The sequence below is a fragment of the Helianthus annuus genome, chromosome 8 (genome assembly GCF_002127325.2).
Source record: "Helianthus annuus cultivar XRQ/B chromosome 8, HanXRQr2.0-SUNRISE, whole genome shotgun sequence".
In the NCBI taxonomy this organism is placed as follows: domain Eukaryota; kingdom Viridiplantae; phylum Streptophyta; class Magnoliopsida; order Asterales; family Asteraceae; genus Helianthus; species Helianthus annuus.
Window position 1 is genome coordinate 23,249,210 of NC_035440.2, and position 15,053 is coordinate 23,264,262.

The 15,053-nt window shown below is 34.4% G+C and overlaps 1 protein-coding gene across 1 annotated transcript; it reads right to left on the minus strand.

Annotated features, from left to right (window-relative positions):
* Nucleotides 1–459: 459 nt before the first annotated feature.
* LOC110872404 (histone H2B.3) lies at nucleotides 460–1,043 on the minus strand. Its single transcript, XM_022121193.2, has one exon. It carries the CDS (start codon nucleotides 977–979, stop codon nucleotides 566–568), a length of 414 nt encoding a protein of 137 aa, XP_021976885.1. The 5' UTR covers nucleotides 980–1,043; the 3' UTR covers nucleotides 460–565.
* Nucleotides 1,044–15,053: the final 14,010 nt, after the last annotated feature.

A 15,053-nucleotide genomic window follows, 5' to 3' on the forward strand; every position in this document is an offset into this window, starting at 1 on the left:
AACTTGAAGATGCTTCAAGTTAAATCACTACTAAAGATACGATTATAAACTCTAATTATTTTTAATTATAAAGAAAGGTTAACGTACATTACGGCTTAACGTACATCACGTATAACAGGTAATTACGCACATTCATTTTAAAATCACACACGTTATAACTCAAAAATCCAAAATCACGCATGTTGAAACACAATAATCACGTATATTGAAAACATTAATCACACATGTTATATAACAAATCACACACGTTATTGTACATGAAGTACATTATCCGTAATGTACGATATACTTTTTCTTAATTATATTTATATTTATATAATATATTAACCAAATAACAGAACCCACACCTTCACCCACCCATAAACCCCACTCAACTATTTCAAAAAATACGATATAATTAAATATATTTCCCGAACTATATCTAAATGATTCAACAAACATAAGCATCGAAACAGACGATTCAGAAGAAAATTAATTCTTTAAACAAAACTAATTTCATACCATCAAATTAATTCAAGTAACTAACTGATTTCTTAACCGAAATCTTTACACAAAAACCAGCCTCTTAAGAACTAGTAAACTTAGTAACAGCCTTAGTCCCCTCCGAAACAGCATGTTTAGCCAATTCACCAGGAAGCACAAGTCTCACCGCGGTCTGAATCTCCCGGGAAGTGATCGTCGGCTTCTTGTTGTACCTGGCCAGTCTAGAAGCTTCCTGTGCAAGCTTCTCAAATATATCATTGATGAAGGAGTTCATGATCCCCATAGCCTTGCTTGAGATTCCAATATCCGGATGAACCTGCTTCAGAACCTTGAAGATGTAGATCTTGTATGTTTCAACCGACTTCTTGTTCCTCTTTTTCTTCTTGTCGGTGGTGGATGCGTCCTTTGGTAGCTTTTTTTCTGCTTTGGGTTTTTTCTCTGCTGCTGCTGGTTTCTTTTCTGCTGCTGGTTTCTTCTCTGCTGCCTTTGGTGCCATTTTTTGATGTGGAGTGTGTGTTGTTGATATGTGATTGCGGTGGTATTGTGAGATGTCTGGGTTTGTTTGTTTGTTTATATAGGAAGAGGGTTTTGGGTTTTGATTGGTGGAGATGAGTTGGTGTGGATTGTGGTTTGTAGGCCGTTGATTTGGTTTGATGATGATTTGACGGTGGAGATTGGAGTTGGGTTGGTTACATGAGGCGGATTGCCACAGTGGCAGCAGCATCACGTTTGGTGTTTTTAATTAAAAAAGAAAATTGGGACTTTCGGTTTAAGTTTTGAAAATAAAGAGATAACTAGAATTCTATCGAAACATCAACAGACGTATCGGAAAAATTACTAAACAAATGAAATACTAAAAACAAAAAGAATATTGGTTCTGATAATACTAATACTGGTAACAATATTGCTCGATTTGGTTCCTCATGTTAGCGAGAAAAAAACACTAAAAGATGAATATACTAAAAAGAATAAATGTAGATGAGCTAAATATGTATATTAACAAAGTTAAAGTAAATAAACTAAACATGCATATTTGCAAAGTTAACTAATGGGTGGAAGATTTTATTAAGGGAAAATTACCAAAATGGTCAAAGACCAAAATGACTTGCGAAAATAGCCAGCTCATGCCCCCTTAGAACGAGGCATCATGCGTGAGATGAGTCTTTGGAGCATGGGATGAGTCTTTCAAGCACGGGAAGCGTCCTTTGAGCGAGGCATCATGCATGGGATGCGTCCGGAGAATTTTTGAAGCGTCCGACGAGTTTTCCGGCGAGTTGCACGTGTGTTTCTTTATCGTTACGTGTAAGACATGATTTCTTTTTTTTCTGGTCACAAAATTGTACAAAATCGAGATTAAAAAAAATCAAATTAGATAGATCAAAATCACCATTAGTGGCATACTGGCATTGACAGCTCCATTGTTTACCGCCAAATTCTTTCTACAACTCCACCATCAACGCCTAAAACTCACACAGTCTCATCTCAACACTCACCAGCTACGAGTTTTACACACAAAAACTGCCATCACAACCACCCACAACTAACGGAGAAAACATGCACTGCGAATAGTGAATGCTGCAGCGGAAACTCGCCGGACAACATTTCAGAAACTCACCGGAAAACCTGCAACTCGTCGGACGCTTCTGAAATTCTCCGAACGCATCTCGTGCATGATGCCTCGCTCCAATGACGCATCCCGCGGCCACGTGTCCATTTTTATTAGGTTTCGCTCCAAAAACGCATCCCATGCTTAAAAGACTCATCCCACGCATGATGCCCTGTTCCAAGGGGTCATGAGCTGGCTATTTTCGCAAGTCATTTTGGTCTTTGGCCATTTTGGTAATTTTTCCTTTTATTAAAGTGGAGAGACTAAACATGTATATTAACATTGACAAAGTTATAATATAACTAATCATATGTATTTACAAAGTTAAAGAGTAAGCAACGCTAAATCGTTGTGGCCAACCATATCATTAGACTTGGCTATGTCGGATTGGCCAACTGACGTAGCCTTTTAAGTTTAAAGGGTTAAAAGAGTGAAAACGTTGAGGCCAACCATATCATGACACTTGGCTATGTCGGATTGGCCCACCGACATAGCCTTTTAAGACTATGGGGTGTGGAGAAGGGTAGTCCTCAAAGGATAATCCGCAACGTAGGCGTCCATGTAAGCGAGTGTGGGGATGACCCTAAAGGGGATGGACCTAAGGTGTGGGGATAGGCCTGGATATATATATATATATATATATATATATATATACCACTAGTTATTGTGAAAACTAGAAAACTAACAAAAACCCACTAAAAAGGAGGGGGGAAGACTTTTAATGAAGGAGGGGTAAAATTGGAACAAAAAATATATAACTTTTCAAACATTTCCCATTTCTCCATACGTTATCATTTTAAAACAAAAATGGCACCATAAGATCACAAATTTTCTTATCTTTCATTCAAGTATATTCGAGCATATTTTTTATGACATAAAAAAAGATTTATGGTGCCGTCTTGTTTTCAATACTATTATTATAGTAGTGCACATGTGCAATATAACATGTACTACAATGTGCATTACATGCTTAAAATTAGTTTTTTGAGTCTAGTTTAGCTTTTAGGGTTAGTTTTTTTGGAGGTTTAGGATTAGGATTAGGTTTTTGGGTGGGGGGGGGAGGGGGGTTTAGGTTTTTTTTGGGGGGGGGGGTGGGGGTGGGGGGTTAGGTTTTTTTCGGGTTTATGTTTAGGGTTTAGTTTTAGGTTTTCGAGAGGGTGGGGGGTGGAGGGTTTAGGTTTGGGGGGGGGGGTTAGGCTTTTGGTGGGAGGGTGAATTTAGGTTTTTTTTTTTTTTTTTTTTGGGGGGGGGGGTTAGGTTTTTGGGGGGTGTCGGTGGGGGGTGGGTTAAGTGGTTTAGGCTTTCCGTATTAGTGTACATGTGCAGTACAACCAAATTTTTTTTTTTTGAAATTTTTTTTCTATATATAAAAACTACACCCCACGGAGCGCCGTTCGCCGCGATTTTTTTTTTACAAGTAGATGTGTGCATTATAAACACGGCCGTAAAAAATCACGGCGAACGGCGCTCCGTGGGGTGTACTTTTTTACACCTCAAGTTTGGTGAAAAAAAAAGAAAAAAGAAAAAAAATTAAAAAACACCAAACTTGAGGTGTAAAAAAGTACACCCCACGGAGCGCCGTTCGCCGTGATTTTTTACGGCCGTGTTTATAATGCACACATCTACTTGTAAAAAAAAATCGCGGCGAACGGCGCTACGTGGGGTGTAGTTCTCGCGGTTCTTACAACTCGGGGTGGTTCTCATTCTAGCAGCCCCCTATATATATATATATATATATATATATATATATATAGGTAAAGAGTATGGTACAAATCTCACTATCGTACATTATGTAAGCTACAACCACAGCCATACACGTGTCCTGATTCAATTTTAATAAATAAGGGTATATCAGACATTCTATTCTAACATTTTTGACTGCTAATCATGGAATCCCGTCAATTATGGAGTTCGTTTCCTAAGCGTTCCATTTAAGTATTCTTCGTTTTAATTCGATTGTAGTGTTTTTGATTGATTCCTCACAGAACGGCCATTTCAGAAAATGCTTGATTCGTCATTTATTTTAGTTTTTGGTTTTATTTGATTTGAAGCTTTTTTTTAATTTATTAGATTTGTAATCAGGGTTGAAGATAACTGTTCCTGGGTTTACTTGTTGTCTTACTATATCGCATGTGTTGTTTTTATATATCGCATGTGATGTTTTAACATAATCCAATTAGTAAAGAAGCGATCTGTTGTATAATTTCGCATGTTAAAAATAGTCATTTCGCACACAATGAAGGTTAATATATAATTTCGCAAGTTTAATTCGAGACTTCGCAAACCTTAAAGTATTTATCAATTGTAGCTTTTCATTTCGCAATCTTTATGAGTAATTATTTTTATTTTCGCACAGTGTCTTTCAATAATTGAAATCAAATAATTCAGTTCAATAATTGATTTCAATAATTCATATCAACAATTGTTTTTTATTATATATTTTATGTTTTCATCACTATTGCAGACATCCAATTAAAAAATGGCAGATCTACCAACATCCACTTCTTCTTCTTCTGAACCAAGTATCAAGCAGGTTTTGAGGAAAAGGATTCAGCAACAGATTCAAGAGGATCAATCTTGTCAAGAGATGTTGGAGGCCAACATTTCTCGTGTAAAGAAAAACATGAAGAGAAGACAAGAAATTCTGAACTTGTTATCCCAGATGCAAGTGAGTAGTCTTAAAGAAATTGCAGTTATGTTTATGGTGGATTTGGGTGAGAGGGATGAGAAACAGTTGAAAGAGTTGGCCGGTGCAATAATTGTATTAAGATGCTCAATGAAGATGAAAATAGAGTTTCTTTCATCTTTTGAATGAACTTTTTTTTGGTGTATGTTCCAATAAATTTGCATGTTTTGTTATGTAATGGACTTGTATTTCGCAAATTTTAATAATTCAATGTCAAACATGCGATTTTCGAACAAAACACATGCGAAATAAAAACACAATTGCCAATTCAGAAACACCAATATATGCGAAATTAATAAGGGGACTAAAGCAGTTGAAACAGTTGAAATATGTAACATAAATACATCATCAAATGAAGTTTACTTTCCCTTTCCAAAATATGTACTCATCCTTTCTGGGATTATCTTATCCAGATCTTTCATATACCTCTCTTTGTCTGGCCTTTTGTCGAAAGCATTGGCCATTTTAATTATTTTTTGACGATGCATGTTGTGTTCTGATAGAATGATTTTGCTGAGATATCTTGTCCTTAGGAGATGAAGTTGTGCTTTCTGTCTGTTGTTTACTTCATTTTCATTCACAAATCCTGTCACCCATGGTTTTTGGTCTCCTTTGTACGTTTCCATGTGACGCATCGTAAACACTCCACAGTCTACGCTGTTATTCTTCGTCCTCCAATCCATTTCTTTTCTTTCTATAACTAAGCTTCCAAGTTCTTGTATAGCCGGTGTTGGTTTTAAAGCCTTTTCTAGGTATAAAACCAATACCCTTCTCTGTAACATAGCAACATTTGTGTTAGTAGCTTTTTTACATAAAACATAACATGTATATGAATAATTTTTTCTATTACCAGTGTGTCTGGAAGCCCTTTGTATCTATCCTTGAAGTTTTGTTCAGCTGCTGAATTGTCAATCAGCTCAATTTTGCCGGATTTCAAGTTGAAGCACAAGACATAGAAGTGGTCACCTTGAAGTACCGGAATAAACACCAGGTCAACCGAATCAAGTTTTTTTTACCTCATATCTCAGTAACATGTCTTCAAAATTTGAGGCAAATATTTTTAGTCGTTGGTTGTCTGTGTATTTCTCCTCGTCGTAAAAGATATCCGGCTGTATGTTATGTAAACCAGAGTCAAAGACATGCAAACAATGGTTTTTTTTCCACATGTGAAGAGTGTATATACCAAATGCGAAATTACAACAGTATGGGAAATGCAAACAATGGATTTTTTTCACATGCGAATAGTATATATAACACATGCGAAATTACAACAGTATGAAAATGTTTCAAAAGCAAAAATTCTACCATAATACATGTGATTTAGATATAACTAGTTTTGCGAAATCATTTAATATGCATTTACTTTTAGAATTTCAAAATGGCAAAATGTATATGAAAACATACCATCATTGTGGAATACAAGAAGAATCTGTGTGGTGATGATTTTCTATCCCTTTTCCTCTCTTCAAGGTTTAGAATATCTACAAATGCATCTATTCCGTTCGATGCTACGTATTGTTCCCTGTAGAAGCTTTCAAATACAACTTTGAATGTTGCAACCTCAGTTTTTGATCGGTAAAATTATTCTCTGCAAGTCATAAAATAAATAATTAGTTTTTGTTTTGTGTGTATTTTTTTTAGATGTTTGTTTGTTGATATATGTTTTTTTTTACTTACTGCAAGCCTGCAAATGTAGCAAATGTGAAGCGGATCACACTCAATTCTTGGTTCAAGAGTGCTTCATGCATGTTTACCACTCTATTGCAGTAAGGGGAACAAAATTTGTCTCCAAGATCTGCACATCTTTTCTCAGCTCTTGTTTTTGCTTGTTCTATTGTCTTATAAAGCAGTTCATTTAACCCTTTTGGGATAACTTGTTTTGGAACTTGCTTTGGCTTTGTGGTTTTTCTCCCCTTAGTTTGCTTTTTTTCTTTATCTTCTCCCAACATGGGTCTTAGGCTCAAAACCAACTCAACTGAATGCAATTCTTCAGCAGTTACCTGAGGGCATTCAGGTTCCTTTTCCTTCTCAACTTCAATGTCCGTATCGAGTTGTCGAGGGTCTTTTTCTGGCACTTCTTCCTAGACTTTTTGTGTAGATTCTGCCAAGTTCACTGTCTCTTCGACAACAGTTTCATTTTCACCAGTTTCTGCATGCCAGCGTAATTTAAGATATACAATAATTTATGATGTTTAATTTTTCTCCTAAAGTAAAGGGTTTTATTACCCTTGGTAGTTGCTTGGTAAGCATATACATCCGGTTCCACAGTTTGAATGTTTGCAATAAGGGTGTCTGTGACTCCTCCATCATCTGGTTGCAGTATACCTATAGATACAAAATATTTAACTTAATACAGTAGAATCAAAATCGCAGGGTTATACATGACATATTTGTGCGAAATCAAACTTTGAAGTTTTTTAACAAATCGCATGTGTTTTTGTAGGTTTCGCATGTGCATAAATGTAGTGATTTTTTACATGATATCGCATGTGTTAATATTGAGTTCACATGTTTTACCTTCTGATGCCATTTGTACCAAAACTGTTGATTTTACTTTTTGAGCTTCTTCATCCTCTCTACCTTCTTCGTTTGTAGTAACTTCATGATGAACTTCACAAGCTGGGGTTTCAGGTTCTTGATGAACAGGAGAGGCTGCAGTTTCATGCTCTTGAACCGGATCAGGTGGCACACAAATGGGATTATTCTGAAACGTCTGATCCCACTCCTTACAAGCCTTCATAACATCCGGATCCCAAAAACACTTAGTTTTTGCTTCTGACACTAAGTTGTTCATCTCTTGAACATCTTTAACCATTTTAAGGTATTTTTTGACATTTGCTTTCATCTTTTTCAACAGATTCTGTAATATTTTTCAAGTTAAGATACTATCAATCTAGAAGTTAAACATAGTTGATTAAGTTAAATAAGTTAAATTAATATTTTTTTACGCTTACCTTTTTGTTTGCTCTCGAAGCCTCTAATTGTTGTTCGTGGGCTGTGTCATAGAATACCGATGGTGAAAGTTGAGCAGGAGTGTTGCAATAATCCATCATTTTCTGTGTCTGCGTTCCAACTTCAAAGTCAATGTTCAACTGAGACATTTCATGGATTTCAAAACTGAAATCCATGAAATCATCAATGATCTCATTATCTTTTGGCTCTGCCCCGGTTTCTTTGTTTTGTACTGCGCGTGCAGTCCTTCTTTTGTAGCTTATCGTGGTGTCAACCGGTGGTCGTAGTGTATAATCATCCGTCGGAGGACCCTCTTCTTCTTCTTCATTTTTTTCTTCATTTTCTTCTGCATTTTCTTCTTCTTCTTCACTCTCACTTGATATCCATAGAGGTCCGTTATCCGAAATATGATCTTCGACTTTATCAATCTCCGAAGATGTTATATAACGAATAACCGGTATCTCCACGGCTTTCTCAAACAGGTTAAGCCTTTTGTTGTACTCATGCGTGTATAGAAGCTGTATAAATCGCAAGATCATTTAATTATATAAAAGAACAAACTAGTATTTTAAATATGTTATTGAATGTAGTAATGTATACCGTAAGAAAGGCAACAGGTCCCACGAACTGTATCTTATAGTTCTTCCAGCCCGCTCGTGTCCGACGCAAGGTTTCGAGTAGATATGAGCACCAATCTAGATTTTTTATTTCCTCAACATCTTCTACACCGAGCAAACATCTATCATTTGCAAGTGTTGCCTTTGTAATTTCTGCAAAGAAGGTCATCCAGTATACAAGGAAATTTAATTTAAACAGACTCCCTCCGTCTCTTTGATTTTCCATTGTATTTGCAATTAAGCCATGGGTAATTCTCGCGTTTTGCCCCCACTGGCGGATGAATGTATCCCGGACAGCATTTCCCGGTTCTTGACTTTTTTCAATTTTCTCTTGCTTTATGACTTTTCTCTTATCGGCTATTATTTCAACCTTCTTTGGACCCTTTGGTATTCCAAATACCTCGTAAACTGTGTCCGATGTTATTTTTATTTGGTGTTTTCCTACGTTTAGCTTATCGAACTTCTCATCAAAGTTTCTCGCTAGCCAATATGCTAATCTTGTCGAAATATGGTTGATATTGATATCCAGAATAGCTCCAAATCCCATATCCCTCACATCATCGATCTGTTTTTTAAAATCTTCTAACATTATCCATATATGAGTTAGGTTGGCATCTCAGCAGTATTGCTTCATTGCTGTATTTGAAGAACTCCCTATGTTCTGTTTTAGGTTGTTGCACCTTTTTTGAATGTTTTTTTGTCTGTATCTTTGATTTCCTTTTATCTTCTTTCTTCTCATCTTTTTTTCTTTTTTGGGGGTGGCTTAACAAAGTCATCATCTTCTGAACTTTCTTCAACCACCAATCTCTTTCTATTCTTGTTAATTTTTATCAGAGTTGATATTGGTCCTTCAAAGTCATCATCAGATTCTATTTCTACAAAATCGCATGCTATAGTTAAAAACACTTACAAAATCGCATTTATCAGTTAATCATGTAAAACAGTCATCAATTCGCATGTGTTAGGTATCAATTCGCATGTGTTATTTATCAATTCGCATATATGAGTTATGATTTCGCATTTGTTACATAAGCATTACCTAAACCAGTCAATCATTATAAATCATAAACACTACAACAAACTTATGATATAAAATCGCATGTGCCTTTATATCAATTCGCAAGTTTAATCTAACCTAAAACAAAAAACCTTGACATACTTTTTTTTATCATATGAAATCGCAAATGTCATAAAACCACCACAAAACCCTATACGATATCGCACATCTATCAGATATCATTAAGAAAACTGCATAAAAATGCAAAACCTAATAAATAAACATACCAGTAATAAACCCTAGCAAAATTGAAGTTGTTATCAATATGTAATGTTATAAAACTATACGTTTCAGTTAAAACGTTAATAAACAAACAAAATCGCATTTGACTTTAAAGCTCCTGTATATTCCACTATAAAATCGCAAATGTCAATAGATACCTGGATTCATCTTCTTCGCTTGTGGTCTGTCGTTGTTTGCTTTGCTTCTTTTCTCAATATTCATGGAATCGTAGTTGAAATCGCAATGGAGAGTAGCAGGGAACGTTTTGGAGAAGGAGAATGCAATGTTTTGATTTTGGGTTTACGGTATGATTTTGAGTTATTGTGTGCTGATTATCAGGGGTTTTGTTCTCGCTAGGGACGATTTTAACCTTGGCGATTTCTTTTATTAATTTAATTTTAAACACGCACTTTAAATGAGATGGTTGGACGGTTGTTGTTGTAGCGTACATAATGTACGATTGGTGTATTTGTATGATAACCGGCCTCTATATACATACATATATATATATATAATATATATATATATATATATATATATATATATATATATATATATATATATATATATATATATATATATATATATATATATATATATATATATATATATATATATATATATATATATATAGGTAGAGGATCCTGTAAAAAAGGCCTAAAGTGTGAGAAGGGTAAGAAAGAATCTCAGCCATTAGATCTTTTGATCTAATGGTTGAGATCAATAGGGACCAAATTGTAAAATATTTTCATTAATTTAGACTGATTTGAAATATCTAGGGGCAATATAGTCTTTTAAACCCACTAGAAATTAGGTAATGCACATGTAACTTCCCCCTCGTCTTTTTTAAACGTCAATAACTTTTTATACGTAACTTTTTTTTTTTTTTAAAAAATTACACCATAATATCGAACGTTTTTTTATCTTTAATATGAGTACCATATTGCTATACTTATATAGAGAAAAAAATATGTTTCGATCAGATGTTTAGTCAATGAATGGTGTTATATACTTGCTGAATGGTGTTATATACTTGCATGGTTTATATACTTACTGAATGGTGTTATATACTTGCTGAATAGTGTTATATACTTACTGAATGGTGTTATATAGTTGTTGAATGCTGAATGGTGTTATATACTTACTGAATGGTGTTATATACTTGCTGAATGGTGTTATATACTTCTTATAATTAAGGTGGCAGTTATGGGAAGTTTTTAATTAATTGAATTAATGATAAAATTACTTGTTTACCCTTCTCAATTAATTTCGATCTAATGGCTGAGATTATTTCTTACATTTCTCACACTTTTGGTCTTTTTTACAATAACCTTACCCTATATATATATAGGGGAAGGATCCACTAAAAAGTGGATTTTGCCTAAGTAGCGTAAGAAGAATTGTGATGATGATATGTGGCACTCCTAATAAATAGGAATGAAGGGCATTTTGGTCCTTATAAATAGGAATGAAAATGACATGTGGTACCCCTTTGTTTTTTAAAAATACAACAAAAAAATATAGCACAAAAAAATGTAGTACAAAAAATATAGTACAAAAGAATCTAGTACAAAAAATGTAGTACAAAAAAATATAGCACAAAAAAATATAGTACAATAAAATATAGCACGAAAATTTCAACAAAAAAAATATAGTACAAAAAATCCAGCTCAAAAAAATTTAGAAAAAAAATTAAGACAAAAAATCTAGCACAAAAAATTTAGCACAAAAATATAGTATATAAAAATCCAGCACAAAAAAATGTTATACAACATAGAACTACAACACATTTTAGTGGGTTTTTTTAGTCTTCATATTTTATATAGCAATATGGTACTCAAATTAAAGATAAAAAGACGCTCGATTTTACGGTGAAATTTTTATGAAAAAGTAGTGTCGTACAAAAAAATTATGAACGTTTAAAAAATGGGGGTGAAATATGCATGTAGAGAGAGAAAGTTCATAAATAGAAATTTCTCAAGATACCCTTACACTCATCCTTTATTTCACACTTTTATCTTAACCATTGATTTGAAAAATGAATGGTTAAAATTCTTTCTCATCCCACTTAGGCAAAATAAACTTTTTATTTGATCTTACCCCTATATATATATATATATATATATATATATATATATATATATATATATATATATATATATATATATATATATATATAGTGGAGAGTTCAAATGAGAATAAATTTGTTGTAAGAAGAAAAAAGAACAAATTTCAATCAATAAGAATTCTTTATTTTACTTCATTTAATATAAGTATTTAATGTTACTATAAGGGTACATTGGTAAATCTACATAGGTCATTAATTTGTAGTCTTCCTCTTTAATAGCTAATACATTAAACTTTTTGTAACTTATCTTCAAAATGTATATTTTTTTAAAAAAATAAAAAATTTAAAGTGCAGGATAAATTAGAAGTTGTGTAGGATAAATTACGAGTTGTGTAAGATAAATTTCAACGTGTAGGATGAATTTCGAAATATGTAGGACAACTTTTTGATGTGTGTAGACAAAAAAAGTTAGTGTGGAGGATAATAGTCTTTATGACTAATTAATTAGTCAAAAATGATAATAAATGAGATAAGTGAAAAACTATTTAATGTTTTACAAAATTACCCTTTGTTCTTTTTCTTCTCAATTAATTTTTCTTATCAAATGAACCTCCCCCTATATATATATATATATATATATATATATATATATATATATATATATGCAGTGGCGGATCCAACCTTTTTTGTGGGTTCACATGAACCCACTCGGTTTGGAAAAAAATAATAAGAACTTTATATGATTTGGAAATAAAAATAGAGAGAATTTATCAAAACGAACTCACTGATAGAAGTTTTTGGATCCGCCGCTGTATATATGTGTGTGTGTGTGTGTGTCACGAGAGAGATAAAAAGAAAGAGCCCCGTCTTGGGCTTGATGGTTGCGACGGGGACAACCGGGGGGGGGGGGGTGTTCCGGCCTGTCGCCGCATCTGGACGCCCCACACCGAGCAGTCTAAGTTTAAAGGATAAAAAGAGTTAAATCGTTGTGACCAACCATATCATGATACTTGGCTATGTCGGATTGGCCCACCGATAATGCCTTTTAAGAAGCTATATAAATCGACCAGTTTATACATTTTTTTTACGAATAATCGTTCTATTATGTTGTGTTAAATTATGTGAAATACCTAAAATACTTTTAAAAAGGATACAAAATCTCAAATCCACGTCGGTTGTTATTTGTGTTATCCAATTGTCGCTCCTCTCTTCGTCATATTTTCGACATATACAAAAAACATAGGCGGTAGTAGTGCTATTGGCCTATTGGCTGCAAAGGGCGGTGGAGAATAGTATCAGGCATCAGCCTGACACTCCCCTATTGGCCCAACAAATTTCGATTTTATCCCGTTTTAAAATTATGATTTTGCCATTAGTTCAAAATTATGTTTTTACTAACACTTAAAAATAAATTTACGCTTTAACTCCCAGCTAAAAATTTCAATTTTGCCTTGGTTCAAAATTACGACTTTGCCCCGTTTAAATTTACAGTTTACCATTAGTTTTTCCTTTATAATTACGATTTTGCCATCAGTTCAAATTTATGTTTTTACCTCGACTTAAAAATAAATTTACGACTTTGCTCCCAGCTAAAAATTTCAATTTTGCCCTCAGTTCAAATTTACGATTTTGCCCCGTTTAAATTTACAGTTTTGCAATTAGTTTTTTTTTTTCTCACAGCCACGTTACGATTTTCCTCTCAAATTAAATTTACATTTTCTCTATCATTTTTGTTTGTTTTCCTGGTTAAATTACAATTTTCCCCCAGTGTAAAATTACAGTCATGCTGGCAGCTGCCTGATACTCCCCCATTGCTCCATTTATTTTACGATTTTATCCTTGAATAAAAATTATGATTTTGCACTCAGTTCAAAATTACGTTATTCCCATCGTTTTATTTTATTTTTTTTTTTTTTTGCAAAAGTAGGTTTTTTTTTTGTTTTATTTGGTTGACTCGATTTAATTTTTTTCCGTGTCAAGGAGCTGTCTAACACTCGCTCATTAGTTCTGAAAAATTACAGTTTTGCCCTGAGCAGTAACATTTTCTCTCCCCTTCACTCACAACCACTTTTTATACTCTTTATATTATAAGAACTTCACTCACGTATTTTGGTGGAATGGATGTGAATGCTCTTACATGGGAGCATTCGCGAACATACATGGTGACAACTCACACAAGCGACAAGCAATAATCTTGGCGCCACCTGGCAGCCGCAACCTATCAGCTTGTACTAGAACTTGCAATTTCACCTACGTTGTTGGAGGAATAATGCAGCGGACAACATGTACAAAGGACAGACACGTGGCACCAACATGACGTCGCCAGTGCAAAACTTGTCGCACGATCTCCACTAACGACCGGTCACACAACGCCACGTCAGGCTCCCTTCTGCAGACATACATGTCCTGTCGGAGGAGACCAAACAGACATTCCCCAATAATGACAATTATACCGAGGCCCATCAACCCACCATTCTCCTCTCCCACATTCAGCTATAATACGAGACTTCTACCAAAGGTTGAGGCATCGACTCTCTCCCTCTCTTACTATTAACACACACTCGCTTAATGTTCTAAAGGATACTTACTTTCACGTCGGAGGGTGGTTACAAGGAAAACTCCTTGCCTCTCCACCTTGTAATGAGTCACAGTATTTTGTTTTGCAGATCGTACCTTCAGCCATTGCTCGAGGAAAGATTAAAGATTAACCTTCTTGACGAGACCAGTCTCTCAAGGATAAACCTTACGGTTTAGACTTGGTGTTTCTTCAATTACGTAAAATATTAGTGCCTACTATGCTCATAAGTTCATCATGTGTTTGTAAAGGATATCTATACATATGCTTTTCAAACAAATAAGTTAAGTTATTAGACTTCGCTCTCATTTAAATTTTGGTCTTTATCAGAGTCAGTGACATTCTTTAATCTCAAGTTTTCAACCATATGGGTCGAATTTACAAATCAACCATATGTAAGACTCGCAATCTTAATGAATGTTCATATCCTCACAATTTGTTGATGTTATTTGATATAAAAAAAGGTGGCTTTACCATAGCCACGACATGCACTAGATAATGTTCATGTAATTCAGATTCTACGAACAATAAGTCAGGAATAACATCTTAAACATATTAAATAATGTTCGTTGACAATCTTTGCTGTTTCTCATTGACTTGTAAAGATTCAGTTCATCAGTTGTTGATCGATTTTGTAATGATTGTATGAAAAACATGATAAAAGATTAATACTTGATATGCTAGACAATCCAGTAATCGCTATAGAGAGGGTTGTAGACGACATCTCGTTAGCTTGGCCGAGTTCCCGTTTAGGGTGTACATGTGTGATGGGATTATGTGTTCTTGA